The 25,327-nt window shown below is 42.3% G+C and overlaps 1 protein-coding gene across 1 annotated transcript in view; it reads right to left on the reverse strand.

Annotated features, from left to right (window-relative positions):
- Window positions 1-10,945: 10,945 nt before the first annotated feature.
- LOC120990755 (transmembrane protein 17B-like) overlaps window positions 10,946-25,327 on the reverse strand; it is a 30,395-nt gene continuing 16,013 nt past the window's right edge. Inside the window, exons 2-4 of the mRNA XM_040419657.1 lie at window positions 16,195-16,298; window positions 13,992-14,105; window positions 10,946-11,239 (exon numbers count right to left, since the gene is read on the reverse strand). Coding sequence (XP_040275591.1) covers window positions 10,946-11,239; window positions 13,992-14,105; window positions 16,195-16,298 — 512 coding nt within the window. The remainder of the gene's footprint in view (window positions 11,240-13,991; window positions 14,106-16,194; window positions 16,299-25,327) is intronic.

Below are 25,327 nucleotides of genomic sequence, written 5' to 3' on the forward strand. Positions count from 1 at the left end.
GAGTACCCACCAACACTACACCTTAGCCCCTGATCACCTTCCATCACCCCCATCATCCTAATTAACCCCTTGATCGCCCCCTGTCAATCACTTAGTGAAAGACAAAAAGTGATCAGTGTAAACTGTCACTTTTTTTTTCCACTAGTATTGGCTGTTAGGTTTTAGGGATAGTTTAGGCCCCTTGGTTAGGTAGTTAGCGTCAGTTAGCGCCCAGCCCACCGCACCGCAGTCACTTTTATTCGCTGTTTAGCGTATCGCTAATCAGCATTTGTACTTTTATAGTATCTGTAAGTGATCAAAACTGATCACGGTCAGATCTATAATTGTATTAGTGTCACTTTAGTTCGCCCTCCACTCAAAACGCAGTGTTTGCCCGATCAGGCCTGATCGGTCGCCCACACGTGCGTTCACCCACGCCCGCCCCACCGCAGTGACAAAAAAAAATTTGTTTTTTGATCACTGCACATTCACTTTACACGCACTGCGGCGATAAAAAAATCAGTTTTGATATTTTTTATCAACCGCAGCGGCCTCCGGTACTTCGCTAGCCTCCCCTTTGTAAGACAGGCTTGCTTTTTTTCTTGGGTAGTCTCAGGGAATACCCCTAAATTTAGTAGTCCAAAATGTCAAACAGGGGGTATTCTTCTGAAGAGGCCTACAGGATTCTGACCCAGTCGGATGAGGAGTGGGAACCCTCATCTGACGAATCTAGCGGGTCAGAATATGAACCTGTGGAAAGCAGTGGCTCTCTGACCCAAAGTTCGGACGAGGAGGTGGAGGTCCCTGGCAGCACCAGGCGTACCCGGCCCCGTGTCGCTAGACCACAGGTTATGCAGGATCCGCTTCAAGAGCAGCAGAGTGGGGCTGTCGCTGCCGGATCACGTGGTGAGGCATACACCAGCAGCGCAGCCCTTCCTGGACCTAGTACCAGCACTGCCGTACAACATGGTGACGTGGCGAGCACCAGAAGGGCAGTTGAAGCTGGTACGGTGGCACGTGCACTAGTTACCCCGTCGCAGCCACCGCGCAGACAGGCCCGTAGAGCCCCTAGAATCCCTGAGGTGCTGGCAAACCCTGATTGGCAGTCACCAACTTCAGCCGCACCTGTAGTTCCCCCTTTCACCGCCCAGTCTGGAGTTCGGGTTGAGACGGCTCAAATCGGTTCGGCCCTGGGATTTTTTGAGCTGTTCTTGACTGCGGAGCTCTTGGACTTAGTCGTGGCAGAGACAAACCGGTATGCCACACAATTTATATCCGCCAACCCGGGAAGCTCTTATGCCCAGTCTTTCCGGTGGAAACCAGTCCAAGTTTCCGAACTTAAAATTTTTCTGGGCCTTCTCCTCAACATGGGTCTAACTAAAAAGCATGAATTGCGGTCATATTGGTCCACGAACCCGATTCATCACATGCCCATGTTCTCTGCTGCTATGTCCAGGACACGATTTGAGACCATCCTGCGTTTCCTGCACTTTAGCGACAACACCACCTCCCGTCCCAGAGGCCACCCAGCTTTTGACCGGCTCCACAAAATTCGGCCCCTCATAGACCATTTCAACCAGAAATTTGCAGATTTGTATACCCCCGAGCAAAACATCTGCGTAGACGAGTCCCTAATACATTTTACCGGGCGCCTTGGCTTCAAACAATACATCCCAAGCAAGCGTGCCCGGTATGGGGTCAAATTGTATAAGCTCTGTGAAAGGGCCACAGGCTATACCCACAAATTTCGGATCTATGAGGGAAAAGATCAGACCCTGGAGCCGGTCGGTTGCCCTGACTACCTGGGGAGCAGTGGGAAGACAGTCTGGGACTTGGTGTCACCCTTATTCGGCAAGGGGTACCATCTTTATGTGGACAATTTTTACACAAGTGTGGCCCTCTTTAGGCATTTGTTTCTAGAACGGATTTGCGCCTGTGGCACCGCGCAAACTAGTCGCGTGGGCTTCCCCCAACGGCTTGTAACCACCCGTCTTGCAAGGGGGGAGAGGGCTGCCTTGTGTAACGAAGAACTGCTCGCGGTGAAATGGAGAGACAAGCGTGACGTTTACATGCTCTCCTCCATTCACGCAGACACGACAATCCAAATTGAAAGGGCAACCCGTGTCATTGAAAAGCCCCTCTCAGTCCACGACTATAATGCGCTCATGGGAGGGGTGGACTTCAATGACCAGATGTTGGCTCCCTATTTAGTTTCCCGCAGAACCAGACGCTGGTATAAGAAGGTGTCTGTATATTTAATTCAATTGGCGCTGTACAATAGTTTTGTTCTCTACAGTAAGGCTGGGAGAACAGGATCCTTCCTCAAATTCCAGGAAGAGATCATCGAGAACCTCATTTATCCGGGAGGTTCCGTGGCCCCATCCACCAGTGTAGTTAGCCGTCTACACGAGCGACATTTCCCCAGTGTCGTTGCTGGTACCTCAACCCAACCGCCACCCCGAAAAAAATGTCGTGTCTGTAGCAGGAGTGGAACAAGGCGTGACACCCGCTATTTCTGTCCTGACTGTCCGGACCACCCTGCCCTATGCTATGGTGAGTGTTTCCGGAAGTACCACACACAGGTACACCTAGCATAGGGATTGCATCTCACCAGGACAGGCACACAGGGCTATTAGGGCCCTTTCTCTCACAGCTGCTGCAAACCTCTCCTTTCACCTGGGATAAAGTGCATAACGTACTTCGCCACATCTTTGGGCGATTTGCGCTTTGCACATTGTCCCATGGGGAAGGAGAGGTTTGCTCTATAAAGGTAAAAAAAACTAAACAAAAAAAAAAATACCGGTAAGTAAAAAAGTTAAACGTTCAGTTAAAAAAGTTTAAAAAAAGTTTCTATGTTCTGTTCAACAGTTAATAAAGTTATTGCGTTGCGGCCTGGTTTTTTCTTTTTTGTTTTGTTTTTTTTCTTTTTTGTTTTGTTTTTTTTACCTTCCAGGTGGACCAACCGATCGACCAGCTGCAGCACTGATGTGCATTCGGACAGAAGCATTGCGCTGCTGTCAGATTACACGCAAGTCGGTGTATGCGGCGCTGCAAGACGAGATTTCTCCTCTGCAGTAAAAGATATGTTTGCCGAGGCATATGAGCTGAGGAGGTGGCGGTGTTCATATACTTTGGCAAACACTTTGTATATATAAAAAAAAAAATCCCGGCAATGATTTATTCATCCACATCGATTGATGTGAATGGAGAAATCTGGTTTGCCAGGGCATACGAGCTGAAGTGGGTATGGATGTTGGGCGGAGCTCCTATGTCCTGGCAGACGCCTTTCCCCTCCTTTTTCTTTTTTTGGCAGAGATTTTTTCATCCACATTGATCGATGCGAATGAAGAAATCTGTGCCGTTCATTTTTTTCTTTCAGCCCAGAGGCTGAACGGAAAAAAAAAATCTCATTACCCGTATGCTCAATATAAGGAGAATAGCAGAAACTCCTAATGCTGGGCATACATGTAATGATTGCGGAGACCCTCAAATGCCAGGGCAGTACAAACACCCCACAAATAACACCATTTTGGAAAGAAGACACCCCAAGGTATTCGCTGAGGGGCATATTGAGTCCATGAAAGATTGAAATTTTTGTCCCAAGTTAGCGGAAAGGGAGACTTTGTGAGAACAAAATCCAAAAAATCAATTTCCGCTAACTTGTGCCAAAAATTTTTTTTTTCAATGAACTCGCCATGCCCCTCATTGAATACCTTGGGGTGTCTTCTTTCCAAAATGGGGTCACTTGTGGGGTAGTTATACTGCCCTGGCATTCTAGGGGCCCAAATGTGTGGTAAGGAGTTAGAAATCAAATTCTGTAAAAAATGATGAGTGAAATCCGAAAGGTGCTCTTTGGAATATGGGCCCCTTTGCCCACCTAGGCTGCAAAAAAGTGTCACACATCTGGTATCTCCGTACTCAGGAGAAGGTGGGGAATGTGTTTTGGGGTGTCATTTTATATATACCCATGCTGGGTGAGAGAAATATCTTGGCAAAAGACAACTTTTCCCATTTTTTTATACAAAGTTGTCATTTGACCAAGATATTTATCTCACCCAGCATGGGTATATGTAAAAAGACACCGCAAAACACATTCCTCAACTTCTCCTGAGTACGGGGATACCAGATGTGTGACACTTTTTTGCAGCCTAGGTGGGCAAAGGGGCCCATATTCCAAAGAGCACCTTTCGGATTTCACAGGTCATTTTTTACTGAATTTGATTTCAAACTCCTTACCACACATTTGGGCCCCTAGAATGCCAGGGCAGTATAACTACCCCACAAGTGACCCCATTTTGGAAAGAAGAGACCCCAAGGTATTCGCTGATGGGCATAGTGAGTTCATAGAACTTTTTATTTTTTGTCACAAGTTAGTGGAATATGAGACTTTGTAAGAAAAAAAAATAAAAAAAAAAATCATCATTTTCCGCTAACTTGTGACAAAAAATAAAAAGTTCTATGAACTCACTATGCCCATCAGCGAATACCTTAGGGTGTGTACTTTCAGAAATGGGGTCATTTGTGGGGTGTTTGTACTGTCTGGGCATTGTAGAACCTCAGGAAACATGACAGGTGCTCAGAAAGTCAGAGCTGCTTCAAAAAGCGGAAATTCACATTTTTGTACCATAGTTTGTAAACGCTATAACTTTTACCCAAACCATTTTTTTTTTACCCAAACATTTTTTTTTTATCAAAGACATGTAGAACTATAAATTTAGAGCAAAATTTCTATATGGATGTCGTTTTTTTTGCAAAATTTTACAACTGAAAGTGAAAAATGTCATTTTTTTGCAAAAAAATCGTTAAATTTCGATTAATAACAAAAAAAGTAAAAATGTCAGCAGCAATGAAATACCACCAAATGAAAGCTCTATTAGTGAGAAGAAAAGGAGGTAAAATTCATTTGGGTGGTAAGTTGCATGACCGAGCAATAAACGGTGAAAGTAGTGTAGTGCAGAAGTGTAAAAAGTGGCCTGGTCTTTCAGGGTGTTTAAGCACTGGGGGCTGAGGTGGTTAAATTCTTGCTATGGGGCCCAATGATTTCTGTGTACACCCCTGACTATAAACCAAATTATTTATCCTGCACAGTAAGCAAAGCAAAGTAATAAAAATAAAAAGCTATGACTGTATTTTATTTATTTTTGTTTACCTTGTCTCTAAAAAATGGAATAAGGAGTGATCAAAAAGTCATAAATACAAAAAAAAAAAAAAAAAAAAGATTTCAATAAAAACTACAGTTTGCCCTGGAGAAAACAAGCCCAATAAGTTTTGGCTCTCGGAATATGTCAATCATGCTGACCTGCAGAATAAAGGAAACATGTTCTATGTGATATTTATGCTGCATTGTGAATGGAGCAAAATGTTTATTGTAAAGGAAATTCCTGTGTTTTAGTCCTCTAAAATTGTGCAACTGAAAAATACAATTCATCCCACAAAAAAAAAAAAAAGAAGCCCTCATACAGCTATATCTAGACCTAAAGATAAAAAGCTATGGCTTTTGGAATGTGTTAATAGAAGAAAAAAATCACAGCATCCTTAAAGAGGTTATCCCACAATTAATGTAAAAAATGAAAATCAGACATCATATAGTACATGCCAATCTCTTTCTAACAAAGCTAGAACCAGCCCTGTACCTCACATGGATCCAGAGATCTCCCAATTCATTGCTCTGCTAGATTTATATCAATCTGACCGCTCAAGGGGAGTGTCTTATGCTGCAGCTGAAGGGGCGTGTCCATGCTATCCCTATCACAACTCAGGAGGCAGTTGAAGGATGAAACTGAGCATGTGCGTCCCCCTCAGTGAGCTGGACAAAGAAATAAGGAAAAGAACAAACAGCAGGTGGAGCTATACAAATACATTTTATTGAATAGTTCAGTGGCTATACAAAAAGTTTAATTCCATGCAATTACAAAAGTATTGAAATCCAGAATATTTTTCGTGGGACAACCCGTTTAAGGACAAAATAGGTCACGTCCTTAAAGGGGTTGTCCGGGTTCAGAGCTGAACCCGGACATCCCTCCATTTTCACCCCGACAGCCCCCCTGACATGAGCATCGGAGCAGTTCATGCTCCGATGCTCTCCTTTGCCCTGCACTAAATTGCGCAGGGCAAAGGCATTTTTAGGAGTTCCAGTGACGTACCGTGGCTCTCCATTGGGCTGCCAGGAAGCCCGGTGACGTCACCGGCACTGATTGGCAGGATTTAGCTCTGCCGGTGCAGTATTAGAATATATTGGCTCCGATGAGCCGAAGTTATTACTTCGCAAAGTCTCGCAAGATTTCACATAATAACTTCATAAATTAATTTCTACTGTAAAAAACCATTTCCCGAACTGGTTCGGTTCTACTTCGCGAAGTAATAACTTCGGCTCATCTAAGCCAATACATTGTAATACTGTACGGAGCGCTCGCTCCATACAGTGTTCAAACGAAGTATTATGCGATTCGCCCATCCCTAGCTGTGAAGTGTAGCATTTAACCACAAGGTGGCACTCAAAAACAAGTTAAGCATTTTCAGCATTTATAGAACAAGCTGTCTCCTAAAAGTTAGAAAATTAGTGCATACCAGCCGAACTACTTTTACAACTTGCAACATTTATTTATTTTATAACATTTATAGACAACTGCATTGTTAATCTGCATTTAATTTCCATTTTCTGAGGTTTCAGTGCAAAATTCACACAGACATTCCGCAACAAACTACAGTACCATTTCAAATCTGAAACATTCTCTATCCATAGCAGAAATCTAGTGGAGTTTTACAGTAGATTGTATTTACTACAATGCAAATATCTGCTACTATATCTGAACCAAAAAAACTGCAAAAATCATGCAGAACATGTGGATTTTGTTGTAGATTTTTAAGTGTGAACTCCTTAATACAGCACTAGGTCGGTATGTCCACATAGGACACAGAACTGGTGACTGTTGGGAGTCGGTTGTCTCCAATGGACTCCAGGTTTAGTGTTCAGTGAGACTCAGACCAGTTTCTTGAAGGTGCGAATGGCACCACTCTCTTCTGTGGGTCCATGTGCACATGGACATAAAATGTATTTGTGTGAATAAGACCTTAGACTAGAATCACACATGCAAGTTTTTGAGCATTGGACACAAATGAAAAAAATATTTCCTTTAGGCATCATGCACATGGTTGTATCCGGATCTGCCACATACCGATACCTTCCATATGCGTTCCGTATTTTTCTCACTCCCATGAATAGAAATTATTCTCGTCCACTATGTGGACCAAAATTAAGGCATGTTCTATCATTTTGTGGAGCGTCAAATACGTGTGCCTGGTTGACCATAGAAATGAATGGGTCAGCAAAAAATTCAGATAGCACATGGGTGAGAAATACAGTGAAGTGCATGAGGCCTTATACTTTTTCCTTCTTTTTGATCCACTTCTGATTCTGCTTCAAAAATCTTTCACAAAAACTGCATATGTGATTCCACCCGAATAAGTCTAATTCTGCATTTGTACAGTATAGATTGCAGGATAATACTTTTTTTATTAACTGGGGTTTTAGAAATTGCAGCTTCAGGTTGTTTTAACCCTCTAATTTCAGCTATCCATGTCACAAGAGCCCCTGCTGCGCTTTTAGGGCTCTTTCACAAGGGTTGATTCTGTGCGTGGAATCCGCTGCGTGAAAGAATGCCAAACCCCGCTCCAGACAGCAGAGACACGGAGCATTAATATGACTGATAATGCTAGGGGCGTGGCCTGCTCACTGATGGCGCCGGTCGCATAGCGCATCTGCTCCGGACTTAACATCTAGAAAGCAGCTCACAGTATCTAACCCTGCATCCTATCAATACCAGCTAAAGCCTCACAAGGAGCTCCAGACATGGGGAAGGTTCGGAGACGGCCTGCTCCGGCAAAATTGACTGAATTCTTTGGTAAATCGACGCCAGCAGAGTCTGGCCTAAAGGGGACTCCACCTCCAGCCTGCACGCTGACCTCTTCGGCGGGAACGCCATCGCTACCCACGCATAGCCCGGCTGCCAGGAGCGGACCTGAGCGGGATGACTGATAATGCTCCGTGCCTCTCTGTGATCTTTGTACTACAAAATCACAGTGAGATAAAGTGGTCACCGTGATTTTGTAGCAAAAAGGTCACAGAGAGGCAAAGAACATTATCAATCAGGTTAATGCTCCGTGTCTCTGCTGTCCGGAACGGGGCTTGGTTCTCATTCACGCAGCGGATTCCACGCACTGCATCCTCTCGTGTGAAAGAGCCCTTACACTTCCTGGTCACTAATTTGTAAAAGTTATAGACTCTCAATATTATTCACTTCTGCAGTCTTCTAAACGTCAATCTTGAGGTTAGGCATGTCTCGGACAATTGTATTCCGGGTACATTTATGTGTCCCTTTTACAGATAAGTATCCCGGTCTGATCACGGGTCTGCCGACCTGAACTCACAGCATTAGAGACCTGCATGATACTGTGAGTTTGGGTCAGTGGGGCCGCTGCTGTGCAAAGATGCATAAATGCACACAGACTACGCTCTTATTCAACATAATTGTCATTTTGTAGACAGAGGCTATGTTTCTGGTGTACACGCACCCAAATATGCCACAAAAGCTCCTGATATATACGCCAAACATCTTCATAGCCTATCAACTGGCCTGACTTATGCCAAGATCTTTGGCATCAGGATATCGTTACACACACGTTCTCATTTTTTTTTTTTTTATAACTCTCAACTCTGCCTCAAACAGGATTTGAGCAGAGCCTTAGACACAAGGGACCAGATTTATCATTAGCTCCGGTCAGAATAATGGAGTGAAAAAGTCCCAAACGCTAAAACTGCACACAAATGTGTGACTTTTTTCTGCTCTGCACTATGCTCGCCAGTTTTCTGAAAGTGGGCGTTTTTTCTTATGTAAATGAATCTCTAGACAGATTTACTATTGGGACTATTTAAAAAGTCGCAAAAAAGTCGCAATTTCACTCCAGTGAGGACCATGCTTATCTTATGAGACTTTTTAATAGAACATGCGACTTTTTCGTAAAGATGTGCGACTTTTGTAAAGCTGCTTACTGACGGATAAACTGCTACCGTCAAACCACATTTATTACAGTCTTAAAGGGCCGATCATAAAACTGACTTTAGCCATATGTGAAAGTGGAGTGAGCTGTCAGAGTAATGATAAATCTGGCCCAAGATATTTATTTTATGTTTATTTATGTTCTGCACTTTATACGGCGTTACTATATTTCACAGCGCTTTACAGACATAAGCATCACCCGCTGTCTCCAATGGGGCTCACAATCTGAGCTCCCTATCAGTATGTCTTTGGTGTGTGGGAGGAAACCGGAGTACCCAGAGGAAAGCCAAGCAAATATGGGGAGAAGATGCAAACTCCATGCAGATGTTGTCCTTGGTTGGATTCAAACCTAGGACCCCAGTGCTGACCACTGAGCCACAAGATACAAATTGTGCTCATAAGTTTACATACCCTTGCAGAATTTATGATTTCTTAACCATTGTTCAGAGAATATGAATGATAAACACAAAAACTTTTCTTTCACTCATGGTTAGTGGTTGGCTGTAACCATTTCTTGTCATACAACTGTGTTTACTCTTTTTAAATCATAATCACAACACAAACTACCCAAATGACCCTGATCAAAAGTTTACATACCCCTGTTCTTAATACTGTGTATTGCCCCCTTTAACATCAATGACAGCTTGAAGTCTTTTGTGATAGTTGTGGATGAGGCTCTTTATTTTCTCAGATGGTAAAGCTGCCCATTCTTCCTGGCAAAAAGCCTCCAGGTCCCCTAAATTATTGGGCTGTCTTGCATGAACTGCACGTTGAGGTCTCCCCAGAGTGGCTCAATGATATTGAGGTCTGGAGACTGAGATGGCCACTCCAGAACCTTCACTTTATTTTGCTGTAGCCAATGACAGGTCGACTTGGCCTTGTGTTTTGGATCATGGTCATGTTGGAATGTCCAAGTACGTCCCATGCGCAGCTTCTGGGATGATGAGTGCAAATTTTCCTCCAGTATTTTGTGTCCAAACAGTTCAATTTTAGTCTCATTACTCCAAATGACTTTGTGCCAGAAGGTTTGAGGCTTGTCTCTGTGCTGTTTGGCATATTGTAAGCGGGAAACTTTGTGGCATTTGCATAGTAATGGCTTTCTTCTGGCAACTCGACCATGCAGCCCATCTTTCTTCAAGTGCCTCCTTATTGTGCATCTTGAAACAGCCACACCACATTCTTTCAGACAGTCCTGTATTTCACCTGAAGTTATTTGTGGGTTTTTCCTTGCATACCGAACAATTTTTTTGGGCAGTTGTGGTGGAAAGTTTAGTTGGTCTACCTGACCGTGGTTTGGTTTCAACAGAACCCCTACTTTTCCACTTCTTAATTAAAGTTTGAACACTGCTGATTGGCATTCTCAAGTCCTTTGATATTTTCTTATCTCCATTTCCTGTTTTATAGAGTTCAACTACCTTTTCCCGCAGATCCTTTGACAATTCTTTTGCTTTCCCCATGACTTAGAATCCAAACATCACTGCAGCACTGGATGAAAGATGCAAGGGTCTGTCAGGAGTCAAGAAAGTCATTGACCTTTTATACACACCCACTAATTACAAGCAAACAGATCACAGGTGAAGATGGTTACCTTTAATACAGTAGATAGCCATTAAACCCTTTTGTGTCAAGTTGTGTGCATGTTATTAGGCAAAATCACCAGGGTATGTAAACTTTTGATCAGGGTCATTTGGGTAGATTGTGTTGTGATTATAATTTAAAAAGAGTAAACACAGTTGTATGACAAGAAATGGCTTCAGCCAACCACTAACCATGAGTGAAAGAAATGTTTTTGTGTAATCATTCATATTCTCTGAACAATGGTTAAGAAATCATAAATTCTGCAAGGGTATGTAAACTTATGAGCACAACTGTATCATAAGAATTTTGGATCAGTTCATGAGCGCCTCCTTCTATTGCAGTTCTGTCATGGAGCCTCTGTTGGGTTGCATTTTCACCTTGGTAGTTAAGTTTTTATTTTCTAAGTCATCAGTCTGTTGTAAGTAAAACTGAGTAGCAAGTTGTCTTGTCATGACTTTCAGGACAAAGAATGACACCAATAATTCAATGTTAAGGAAAATGATGAAAATTGTATGAACTGCAAACTCCAGGGGCAAAATCACAATTTGTTTGTCTGTTAAAAGGAACAGGAGGAGCGGCATCTGTATGAGGAATGTCAAGAGCAGAAACCCGGCCAACTCTGGAACCTAAGGGAGCAATTTTTAATATTAGTAAAATTAAAGGTACAGAGCCACCTAGAAGCCGCTATGCTGTTAACATAGTGCTGTTCACATAAATATTAATTGTATGAACTATGTGGCAGCCCACGTTAATAGCATAGCATGCTGGCTGTTACGATAATGGCATATACATATATAATGTGTGTGTATGTACACATATATATATATATATATATATATATATATACACACACACATATCACTGTGTGCTGTCTTTTTCCTCCTGCATCAGATGGTAAAGCTTGGGACCTTCATAGTCAAGTCACATTATTATGACCACCAGCTAATATCTAGCGTAACCGCTATGTGCAGCACGGACAGCAGCTAGAGGTCCTGGTAGGATGTTACAGGTATCTGGAGCCATGATGACTGCAGTGCATCCCACATCTGCTGGAGGGTGCATGGGGGAAGATCCACAGTGAACACAATGATAGAGATGGTTCCACAGATACTCAAATGGGTTAAAGTCTGTAGAACTAGGGGGCCATGGTAGTACTTGGAACTCTTATTCATGCTCTTCAAACCAATGGCAGACATTTCTTGCCATATCACATGTCGCATTATTTTGCTAAAAAAAATCCCATCTGGCCCAGGAAAGAGAATCAGTATGTATGGGCATACGTGATCTGCAAGGATGTGCCTTCCACATTGATGAGTGGGCCCAGAGAATGCCACAAAAACATTCCCCAGGCCATAACGCTGCGACTCCCAGCTTGTGTTCTTCCAGCAATGGTTGCAAGGTGTTTGTTCTCTGTTTCTCAGCTGTCATTCTGTCCATCTATTCGATGAATGAAAAAAATGTGACTCATCGGCGAAGGCAACCCTTTGCCAATCAGTGGAGGTTCAATTCCGATACTGTTGCATCACATCAATTACACTTTAACCACAGCAGTGCACGAACAGTTCACAAACTGTGCAGTTTCAGAAATACTGCCACCCTTGGCCCGAAAGCCAATAATCCTCCATTTTTGCCACTGATAAATCACCCCTTTTACCCATTACTGCAATGGGGCATATGTGTGCATATCATACACCTTATATACCCACCAAGCCAGCTCACCACACTCGACTTCCTTCATGAGCTACAACCTGCTGATGTTGAAATTAGGAAGTGGTCATAATTATGTGACTCGACTGTGTATTTCTCTTCTAGTATCTGGGTCCAGGAGGTGGTTATATCTTTACATCAGCCATGTTAACACCTACAGTACTGAAATTAAAGGGTTATTCCACACTGTAAATGCCTGATAGGTGCAGGTCCACAATGTCTTTGATTTGGTGGCCACCAGAGGGTGTATCCAGGCAGAAAATAAATGGTGAGGTGTCCTTGCATGGCTCTATCTCTCTCCGTTCACTTCTATGGGAGTAATGAAAACAGCTGAGCATATGGGACCCCAGATATTGGCCTGTCTATCATTTATCCTGAGGATATGATAAATGTTTAAGATAGTAATACCCATTTAAAGGGGTTGTCCGGGTTTAGGGATGAACCCGGATATAAGCTCCCCTTCACTCCTTTACCATGTAGGAGTGGAGCATCAGAGCATTTCCTTGCACCAATGCTCCCCCAGCCTTGCATTGCATCGCCCAGGGCAAGGTCTGTTTATTGTGAGCCGGTGACGTACCAGGCTTCACATCAGTATGCTAACCGGAGACTTCAGGACCGGACCTAGCAGGGAGCCCGATGATATCACTGGTACAAATGGGCAGTGTATAGCGCTGTTCTGGGCGGGTATCAGTGTTATATACACTGCCCATTTGTGCCGGGGACGTCACCAGGCTCCATGCTTGGCAGAGGTCTCGGGTTCAGCCCTGAACCCGGACAACCCCTTTAGGTCACAGTGTCACCCATGCTTCCTAGAAATGCATAGTACCTGCTCTCGCCTTCCTCCAGGATTATATGCAGCACTATCGGATCTGGGAGTTAAAAAGCTGAGGCCTCTCTCCACATAGCATTTTAGATTTGTAAATTTAGATTCCTTTTAAGCCATTTTGTATTGCGTTCTAAATATAGGGACACATGTATGCCTGCCTAATCTCCCAAAAAGTCAGTGAGACTTGTAAACAATTCAGTCCTTCTGGACTCCCAGAAGAGCAGGCAGGGTTGATTGTCTGTGCTATAGACTCCTCTCAGCCAATTCTGTATTATATGGTATAGAGTCTATCTTCAGAACTCCCATAGAAATGAATGGAGCAGCTGTGTGCATGCCCGACCAGCCGTTCCATTCATTTCAGGAGCCTCAACGGGCTATGGGCCCTTATTCCCATGGGGGTCTCAAAAGGTAGGGCCCCCACTGATCTCATAATTATCAATTAATAAATAGGGAATAACTTAATATAACCAGAATACCCCTTTAAGGTTTGTACTGCCTATTTGCAATACAGTTCCACCTCCTCGAAGAAATATGTACCAACGGCACCAAAAGATAGTTAAAAAGACACAAAAGCGATAAACTTGGCTCATAGCAATACCAATCACTTTCATACGTGTGTCCTCCATATGCACAAAATTTGTGATAGTGTGAGGATACTTCTGAAACACAAAAACTCCCAAATGTGTAGCAAGTCCTATTGTATGATAACGTGTTGTGGTCTTATCTCATGTGATGGAATAGCAAATCAATTCGTAATTTCATTTGTTTACTTGGTTACTATATATATACTAACTATTACCTATCTATAGCTTGTTTTATCAAGAACTACTTCACACGTAGCTTACCTTCTCTTCTAAATTTCCAATGTATCCCAGGTAGAGTCTCAGGCCCTCTATTAATGTGAGAATGGTGACTGCTGTTATTAAAAGGAATTGATAGTAACCAGGCAGCAGGTGATACTGGGAAAACAGGAAAAAAAAGAAACTCTGAGTCTTCCATTTTCACACATGTACTAAGCCTGTAGATGGAGTAAAACTTAGACAGACTGTCTGGACCAGGACCAGATTTAATCACAGGGGTTCAGGTTGGATGATAAATATGATGTAGGGGTAGACACTTTTCTCTTACTCTATACCAACTATTGTTTGATTTACAGTACAGACCAAAAGTTTGGACATACCTTCTTATTCAAAGAGTTTTCTTTATTTTCATGACTATGAAAATTGTAGATTCACACTGAAGGTATCAAAACTATGAATTAACACATGTGGAATTATATACATAACAAACAAGTGTGAAACAACTGAAAATATGTCATATTCTAGGTTCTTCAAAGTAGCCACCTTTTGCTTTGATTACTGCTTTGCACACTCTTGGCATTCTCTTGATGAGCTTCAAGAGGTAGTCCCCTGAAATGGTTTTCACTTCACAGGTGTGCCCTGTCAGGTTTAATAAGTGGGATTTCTTGCCTTATAAATGGGGTTGGGACCATCAGTGGCGTTGAGGAGAAGTCAGGTGGATACACAGCTGATTGTCCTACTGAATAGACTGTTAGAATTTGTATTATGGCAAGAAAAAAGCAGCTAAGTAAAGAAAAACGAGTGGCCATCATTACTTTAATAAATGAAGGTCAGTCAGTCAGCCGAAAAATTGGGAAAACGTTGAAAGTAAGGGCTATTTGACCATGAAGGAAAGTGATGGGGTGCTGCGCCAGATGACCTGGCCTCCACAGTCACCGGACCTGAACCCAATCGAGATGGTTTGGGGTGAGCTGGACCGCAGAGTGAAGGCAAAAGGGCCAACAAGTGCTAAGCATCTCTGGGAACTCCTTCAAGACTGTTGGAAGACCATTTCAGGGGACTACCTCTTGAAGCTCATCAAGAGAATGCCAAGAGTGTGCAAAGCAGTAATCAAAGCAAAAGGTGGCTACTTTAAAGAACCTAGAATATGACATATTTTCAGTTGTTTCCCACTTGTTTGTTATGTATATAATTTCACATGTGTTAATTCATAGTTTTGATGCCTTCATAGTCATGAAAATAAAGAAAACTCTTTGAATGAAGTGTGTCCAAACTTTTGGTCTGTACTGTAGTTTGAGACAGAATTTTAGACCAAAATTGTGCTGCAATCTTGGTCTCAATGTCACATTGCCACACCCATTTCCATTAAGCCACCCCCTTGTTAGCCTTAGTACAGATAATCTCTAAACCTAAATGTGCCGTATTACACCACATTTTGGCACAATTTACACTAGAACTTAGGTGCATCCAGTTTATGTGGACTATTGCCTCAAAAGGATTGGCCAAAAATCAAAAAATGTAAAGTCCAAAGTCATTGAGTATATCATATAGCCACAAGGGCTATGACCTAGCATAGAAGACCAGACTAAGGATTTCTAGACTGTATGATATGACATAGAATACCAGACCATTAATTTCTAGACTGTATGATATGACATAGAAGACCAGACTAAGGATTTCTAGACTGTATGATATGACATAGACGACCAGTCTAAGGATTTCTAGACTGTATGATATAACATAGAAGACCAGACTAAGGATTTCTAGACTGTATGATATGGCATAGAAGACCGGGCTAAGGATTTCTAGACTGTATGATATGGCATAGAAGACCAGACTAAGGATTTCTAGACTGTATGATATGACATAGAAGACCAGACTAAGGATTTCTGTACTGTATAATATGACATAGAAGACCAGACTAAGGATTTCTGTACTGTATAATATGACATACAAAACCAGACTAAAGGCCGCTTTACACAGGCTGACAATTGGAGCATTTATCAATAAGGAGCATTCCAACAAAGGCTTGTTCTTAATAAATACCCTTTGTAAAGGTGCTGGTGATCTCCCAATGAAAAAGCAAATACTCAGATATGTTTTGCACTTGGATACTGCTGATTGCACGGTAATAGTAGTGTTTTCATCCTCCTTTAGGTTATATGTAAAAGAACTTCTGTTCACTAAAGGTTGATAGATTTTTCTACCATTTGTCAGAATAAATACTGAATCTCATGTGTCTTCTCACCTTCAGCTCCAGCATGATGACCTCCGATATAAACCACATAGGAAAGAAAAAGACATTAAAATACAAGGTCATCTGTAGAGGAAGGCTTGACACCACTTCATGTCCTGCAGAAACACAAGAAATGCCAGCACATTTATTGGAACATTATGTGTGACTCGTTTTGTAATAGAACTATTTTATTTTTACTTGAGTTATGTACAGTCGTGGCCAAAAGTTTTGAGAATGACAAAAATATTAGTTTTCACAAAGTTTGCTGCTAAACTGCTTTTAGATCTTTGTTTCAGTTGTTTCTGTGATGTAGTGAAATATAATTACACGCACTTCCTACGTTTCAAAGGCTTTTATCGACAATTACATGACATTTATGCAAAGAGTCAGTATTTGCAGTGTTGGCCCTTCTTTTTCAGGACCTCTGCAATTCGACTGGGCATGCTCTCAATCAACTTCTGGGCCAATTCCTGACTGATAGCAACCCATTCTTTCATAATCACTTCTTGGAGTTTGTCAGAATTAGTGGGTTTTTGTTTGTCTACCCGCCTCTTGAGGATTGACCACAAGTTCTCAATGGGATTAAGATCTGGGGAGTTTTCAGGCCATGGACCCAAAATGTCAACGTTTTGGTCCCTGAGCCACTTAGTTATCACTTTTGCCTTATGGCACGGTGCTCCATCGTGCTGGAAAATGCATTGTTCTTCACCAAACTGTTGTTGGATTGTTGGAAGAAGTTGCTGTTGGAGTGTGTTTTGGTACCATTCTTTATTCATGGCTGTGTTTTTGGGCAAAATTGTGAGTGAGCCCACACCCTTGGATGACAAGCAACCCCACACATGAATAGTTTCAGGATGCTTTACTGTTGGCATGACACAGGACTGATGGTAGCGCTCACCTTTTCTTCTCCAGACAAGCCTTTTTCCAGATGCCCCAAACAATCGGAAAGAGGCTTCATCGGAGAATATGACTTTGCCCCAGTCCTCAGCAGTCCATTCACCATACTTTCTTCAGAAGATCAATCTGTCCCTGATGTTTTTTTGGGAGAGAAGTGGCTTCTTTGCTGCCCTTCTTGACACCAGGTCATCTTCCAAAAGTCTTCCTGCTGCCATTCCTGAGCAAGCTCTGCACTGGAGGCACTCCGAGCTGAATCCTCTTTAGGAGACGATCCTGGCGCTTGCTGGACTTTTTTGGATGCTTTGAAGCCTTCTTAACAAGAATTGAACCTCTTTCCTTGAAGTTCTTGATGATCCTATAAATTTTTGATTGAGGTGCAATCTTAGTAGCCACAATATCCTTGCCTGTGAAGCCATTTTTATGCAACGCAATGATGGCTGCACGCGTTTCTTTGCAGGTCACCATGGTTAACAATAGAAGAACAATGATTTCAAGCATCACCCTCCTTCCAATCAGCCTGACATAATGATCTCCAGCCTTGTGCTCGTCAACATTCTCACCTGAGTTAACAAGACTATTACTGAAATGATCTCAGCAGGTCCTTCAATGACAGCAATGAAATGCAGTGGAAAGTTTTTTGGGGGATTAAGTTAATTTTCATGGCAAAGAAGGACTATGCAATTCATCTGATCACTCTTCATAACATTCTGGAGTATATGCAAATTGCTATTATAAAAACTTAAGCAGCAACTTTTCCAATTTCCAATATTTATGTAATTCTCAAAACTTTTGGCCACGACTGTAGTAGTGTAACATAGATATTTCACCTAATAGACTGAGAAAAGTTGCTTCCACCAGTCTGAAAAATTGCATAACCTGCTTCAGAATTATTTCAGTCACTATTAGTTAAAGATATCATTTTATGGTTTACCTCATGTTGTAGTTCTTTCCTCTTAAATCTCCTCCCTGTAATGTCCTCTGACATCACCTAATACCGACCTGAACATGCTGGGAGCTGTAGTTCTCCCCTCTTATACCTCATCCCTGTAATGTCCTCTGATATCACATAATAGCCTGAACATGCTGGGAGTTGTAGTCCTCTCCTCTTATACCCCTTCCCTGTAATGGCCTTTGATATCACATTATATCAGCCTGAACATACTGGGAGTTGCAGTTCTCTCCTCTTATACCCCCTCCCTTGCTCTGATATCCCATAATATCAGCCTGGACATGCTGGGAGTTGTAGTCCTCTCCATTTATACCTCCCCCTGTATTGTCCTCTGAAGCTGGTATATAGATTATGGTTTCCAATCTGTGTGTTGTATCGTCACCCACTGTCGCAGGTATGGTGTCCGCCTTTTGGGGGTTATGAAAGTGGTCACCCTACACAGGGCTCAAATTGTGTCATCTGCTCTCAGTCTCACATGGTTCTCTGACCCCTTCACACCTCACATTATCTGGCGTCCTCAGACACCTAATTGTTAACAATCGCCAAAACATCCAAGGTGGCCTCTTCAGGCTCTCACTCTAGGCCAGTGATGGTGAACCTTTTAGAGACCGAGTGCCCAAACTGCAACCAAATACCCACTTATTTATCGCAAAGTGCCGACACTGCAATTTAACCTGAATACCACTATAGTATATCTTCCATGTACTTTATCTTTTAGCTATAATAGCCTAAATTCAGTGCGCTGCCTGCGCTGTTCATAGTGCGTCCTGTGCTGATGAATGGCAGGAAAAGTCTAAAGCATATTGGTACGCCATAGACTTTTTCCAAGGCGCGGGTGCCCACAGAGAGGGCTCTGAGTGCCGCCTCTGGCACCCGTGCCATAGGTTCGCCATCACTGCTCTAGGCCAATCTGTCCCTCTCTGTGGCTGACCACATCTCCAGGAGCTGCAGCGTGGACTCCAAGTACAGTATGTTCTGCTGCCAGGGCACCACCGCTTGCCCATAGTAGGACAATTACAGCAGCTTACAATTGACACACTGTGCTAACTAATTTGGCAGGAGACATAGAGCGTTTGTTCACATGATGGATTTTAAAAATCCACCTACAAAATTCAGCACAGAACCTATGCCTGTTTTTTGCCGTGCATTTGTTGTGCATTCTTAATGTGTTTTTTAATGTTTTTGATGCGGTTTTTCAACATGCTTTTTTTTTACTGCAAGAAACAAAAAATTTTTAGTCTGTGGGTTTTGGTGTGTATTTACCCCAAAAACAACACAGAAAATACACCCAAAAAGCATGGACATGGGAGGCTGTTTTAAGGTATTTTTGGGAGCTGATTTTCAGGAAGAAACCTGCCAAAATCAACACCAAAAAACTCTGTGTGACCCTCCAATCTTGCAGTTCACCAGTTCATGGCTGCTATGAGTCCTCCTCCTCCGTCTTACCAACTCTGACATTTAACCAGGGAAAGAACCGTCACTCAATAAACAATGACAAACCGTCCTGTAAGGTATAAAAATCCAACATTTCAACTTACTGGCTTCAACCTAAGGCTACATGCTCATGACCGTGCTGTTTTTTGCGGATCCGCAAAAAGAACGGAAGCCGCCCGTATGCCTTCCGCAATTTGCGGAACAGAACGGGCGGCCCATTGTAGACATTCCTATTCTTGTCCGCAAAACGGATAAGAATAGGACATGCTATATATTTTTTTGCGGGGCCACGGAATGGTGCAATGGATGCGGACAGCACACGGAGTGCTGTCCGCATCTCTTGTGGCCCCATTGAAGTGAATGGGTCTGCATCCGAGCCGCAAAAATGGCGGCTCGGATGCGGATCAAAACAACGGTCGTGTGCATGAGGCCTTTAACTGTAAGGTGGGTGCTGTCAACCCCTTACAAGTGAATACACATTGATGATCCTATTCCAGGATGCACTGCTCTGATGAAGCTGAGATATAATTTTGGATATCAGCCCCTGGCCTAAAGGATCTAAATGAGTACCTGGTCAATAATAACCAAACCCAGTGCTTGAATCACTGTCCACTACCCCACCTTATAGACTGTTCTCCACTGATACAACTACTGTACATCAAGTCTTATCGACACCAAAAGACTCGTCTGGCAGAGTGAGGGGACCATAAACCGGCCAAAAAAGAGATCATATAAATGTATGTGTTGTATTGTATGTGTCTGGTATTGAATAGGACACAAGGAAATAATGTTGTCCTTGTTCACAGGAGGAATATCAAGCCACACTGCTTATACTTTAGTGGAATATTATTTTCACAAAATGTAGGGTTGCGACCCGGCTGGTATCTCATCGGCAAGGCCGGTATTTTAGGGGCTTTGCCGATGCCAGTAATTTTTTTCTACCGGCAATATTAATTGCCAGTATTTTCCTACAAGGACTGCTACAATTGAGTGCTTCCATTGCGGAGCTCTCATTAGTGTAGCCTTTACTCCCCACTTGTGTTAATAAAAAAAAACACTCACCTTCTTCATTTGCTCGCGCTGCTCACTGGAAGCTCAGGTACTAATGGGGGCATTATTCTTCCTGGGGGCACTAATGGGGGCATTATTCTTCCTAGGGGCACAAATGGGGGGCATTATTCTTACTGGGGTGCCCTAACGGGGCCATTACTTTTACTGGGGGCCACTAGTGGGGGCATTAATTCTGAGGTGCACTAATGGAGGCATTACTATTACTGGGGGCACTAATGGGGGCATTATTAATGCTGGGGGGCACTAATGGTGGTATTATTAGTTCTGGGCGGCACTAATGGGGGCATTAATATTACTGGGGGGCATTAATATTATTGAGAGCCACAGTATGACAGTGACTTAACACCACACCCCACATTAAGCCACGCCCAACAACCACACACCCTTTGGGGTGTGGCTTAACTTGGCCAGTATTTTTTGTTGGGAAAAGTGGCAACCCTAAAATATAGACAGAAAACAGCAAATGGCAGAATGAGACTTGTGCCCTCCTCTAGAACATTATATGACTCCACTATATAAAATAAAAAGGAGGAAATTTATCAAAAGTAGTGTAAAGAAAATTGGCTTAGTTACTCATAGCAACCAGATTCCACTTTTTGTTTTTCATCAGCCTTTGGAAAATGAAAGCATCAAGCTGATGCATGGGTATTGAAACTATGCCAGTTTTCCTTTACACTTCCTTTGATAAATCCCCCCATATTGTTTACACATTGGAGGTTAAATGATATCAGCACATAGGACAGGTCAGCAGAAAGGTGTCATCTCCATCTTCTCAGGACTACCTGCAGCTGTCATCTGATCCAGTGGACATGTGCCAGCTACTCCTCTACTCCAAGAGTCATGTGTATGAAGAAATGTTTCAGATTACATATCTATAACTCTATGTCTATGATATAACTCTTGATACCATCCAGATATTGATATAAGTGATTAGAATTTTTATTATTATTATTTTTTATTATTAATAATAATAATAATAATAATAATAATAATAATAATAATTATTATATTAGAATATAAAAAAATGATTAGAATTAGAAAAAATAAGTAATTAGAAATTAGAAAGTGATATAAGAAGATTAGACTTCTCTGGGGATAACTGTATGTGCAGCAGTCAACGTCCAGAAGTCGACATAGACAATAGGCAAAGGGCCCCATTTATCAAAACTGTCTAACAGTGAAACTGTCTCAGTTGCCTATAGTAACCAATCAGAGCTCAGCTTTCAGTTCCTAAAGAGCTCTTGAAAAATGAAAGCTGCGCTCTGATTTGGGAAATCTTTTTTTACAGTACAAATAAATTTATGAAGTTATTATGCGAAGTCTCGCGAGACTTCGCGAAGCAATGATTTCAGCTCATCGGCGCCAATACATTTTAATACTGTATGGAGCCCAATACATTTTAATACTGTATGGAGCTCCTGCTCCGTACAGTATTAGAACAAAGTTTTATGCGAATCATCCGAAGATGATTCGCTCATCCCTACTTCTAGCAAGAATAATAAAGAAATGGCACAACATAGAGCCATAAGAATAGATGTTCCAGAATAGTTATTACATGGGAAATGCATGAAGCTATTAAAACAGACATGTCAGGAGGAGTGAAAGGTCCTCTTTTAGTGTGTGTAAGGCCTCTTTCACACTGGCATGTGTGCCCCGTTGCCGTATTGCGGACCGCATTTGCGGATCCGCAAAACACAGGTGCCGTTCCGTGGGCATTCCGCATCACGGATGCGGACCCATTCACTTGAATTCCGGAGATGCGGAATGGTGCGGAACGGAACCTCAGAACGGAACCCTACAGAAGCACTACGGAGTGCTTCCGTGGGGTTTCGTCCCGTACTTCCGTTCCGCAAAAAGATAGAACATGTCCTACATTTTAGCGGAACGGCCGGATCACGGACCCATTCAAGTGAATGGGTCCGCGATCCGCTGCGGCTGCCCCACGGACTGTGCTCGTGTATTGCGGCCCGCAATACAGCAACAGAGCGCACACGCCAGTGTGAAAGAGGCCTAAAAGGGCAGTGTCAGCTTTGTGTTTCCATGGGCCCACCAGAGAAATTATTATGATTGATAATCCTTTATCTATACAGAACATATGTACAGTACAGACCAAAAGTTTGGACACACCTTCTCATTCAAAGAGTTTTCTTTATTTTCATGACTATGAAGGCATCAAAACTATGAATTAACACATGTGGAATTATATACATAACAAATAAGTGTGAAACAACTGAAAATATGTCATATTCTAGGTTCTTCAAAGTAGCCACCTTTTGCTTTGATTACTGCTTTGCACACTCTTGGCATTCTCTTGATGAGCTTCAAAAGGTAGTCCCCTGAAATGGTCTTCCAACAGTCTTGAAGGAGTTCCCAGAGATGCTTAGCACTTGTTGGCCCTTTTGCCTTCACTCTGCGGTCCAGCTCACCCCAAACCATCTCGATTGGGTTCAGGTCCGGTGACTGTGGAGGCCAGGTCATCTGGCGCAGCACCCCATCACTCTCCTTCATGGTCAAATAGCCCTTACTTTCAAAGTTTTCCCAATTTTTCGGCTGACTGACTGACCTTCATTTATTAAAGTAATGATGGCCACTCGTTTTTCTTTACTTAGCTGCTTTTTTCTTGCCATAATACAAATTCTAACAGTCTATTCAGTAGGACTATCAGCTGTGTATCCACCTGACTTCTCCCCAACGCAACTGATGGTCCCAACCCCATTTATAAGGCAAGAAATCCCACTTATTAAACCTGACAGGGCACACCTGTGAAGTGAAAACCATTTCAGGTGACAACCTCTGGAAGCTCATCAAGAGAATGCCAAGAGTGTGCAAAGCAGTAATCAAAGCAAAAGGTGGCTACTTTGAAGAACCTAGAATATGACATATTTTCAGTTGTTTCACACTTGTTTGTTATGTATATAATTCCACATGTGTTAATTCATAGTTTTGATGCCTTCATAGTCATGAAAATAAAGAAAACTCTTTGAATGAGAAGGTGTGTCCAAACTTTTGGTCTGTACTGTATGTCCACAATTTTTTGTATCCATGGGCATAAACATAGCCATAGCAGCCATAGCACTTGCTATGGGGCCCAGAGGTTGAGGGGCCAAATCAGGTGCAAAAATATTATATCCTTTTCTTGGGAATAAAAAATATGGTAGCTTTTTGCTATAGTGTGAGTTTTCTTATATACGGTACTGTTATAAATATCTAGAATTTTTGCTACTTATGCAGCACTTTTAATATTCTTACACTCTCATTTTGCTATAGGGCCTATGAATTATAGTTATGCCCCTTAATATCATAACCTTTGTTGTTCCTTGTTGTACTTTACATATATAAATTGTTTTATCCTTGTATTCACACAGCGAAAAAGAACAATGAAAGTATCAGAGATACCAGGGTAACGAAATAGGGCATGTGTGTATGTAACTGTATTTATACTGTATGTATGTAATGTCTCCATATCTGTGTATTATATAGATGTTCGATGTCTATATATATATATATATATATATATATATATATATATACACATACAGGTGAAACTCGAAAAATTAGAATATTGTGCAAAAGTCCATTTATTTCAGTAATGCAAATTAAAAGTAATTATGTGAAAAGGTTCAGTATTCTAGGCTCAAAGTGTCACACTCTAATCAGCTAATTAATCCATATCCCCTGAGCAAAGGGTACCTCTAAATTGTGACTTTGGGGTTTCATAAGTTGTAAGCCATAATCATCCAAATGATAACAAATAAGGCTTGAAATATCTCGCTTTGCATGTAATGAGTCTATCTCATATGTTAGTTTCACCTTTTAAGTGCACGATATTAAAATTTTTCAAGTTTCACCTGTATATACACTGAACAAAAATATTAACGCAACACTTTTGGTTTTGCTCCCATTTTGCATGAGCTGATCTCAAAGATCTGAAACATTTTCTACATAAACAAAAGACCCATTACTCTCAAATATTGTTCACAAATCTGTCTAAAGCTTCATTCACACGTCCGTGTGTGTTTTGCGGATCCACGTATCCGCAAAACACGGACATCGGCGATGTGCGTTCCGCATTTTGCTGACCGCACATCGCCAGCACTTAATAGAAAATGCCTAATCTTGTCCGCAATTGCGGACAAGAATAGGACATGTTCTATTTTTTTTGGGGAACGGAATTGCAGACTCGGAAGTGCGGGTCTGCAATTCCGGATCCGGGCAGCACATTGTGCTGCTCCATAGAAATGAATGGGTCTGCAATTTGCGGAACGAAATTGCGGACGTGTGAATGGACCCTCAATCTGTGTTAGTGAGCACTTCTCCTTTGCAGAGATAATCCATCCCACCTCACAAGTGTGGCATATCAAGGTGCTGATTAGACAGCATGAATATTGCACAGGTGTGCCTTAGACTGCCCACAATAAAAGACTACTCTGAAATGTGCAGTTTGATCACACAGCACAATGCCACAGATGTCGCAATGTTTGAGGGATCGTGCAATTGGCATTCTGACCTTAGGAATGTCTACCAGAGTTGTTGCCCGTGCAATGAATGTTCATTTCTCTTCCATAAGCCATCTCCAAAGGCGTTTTTAGAGAATTTGGCAGTACATCTAACCGGCCTCACAACCGCCGACCACGTGTAACCACACCAACCCAGGACCTCCACATCCAGCATGTTCACCTCCATGATAGTCTGAGACCAGCCACCCGGACAGCTGCAGCAACAATCGGTTTACATAAGTCTCAGGGAAGCTCATCTGCATGCTCGCCGTCTTCAGCGGGGTCTGGACCTGACTGC

The sequence above is a fragment of the Bufo bufo genome, chromosome 2, assembly GCF_905171765.1.
Source record: "Bufo bufo chromosome 2, aBufBuf1.1, whole genome shotgun sequence".
Taxonomy (NCBI): domain Eukaryota; kingdom Metazoa; phylum Chordata; class Amphibia; order Anura; family Bufonidae; genus Bufo; species Bufo bufo.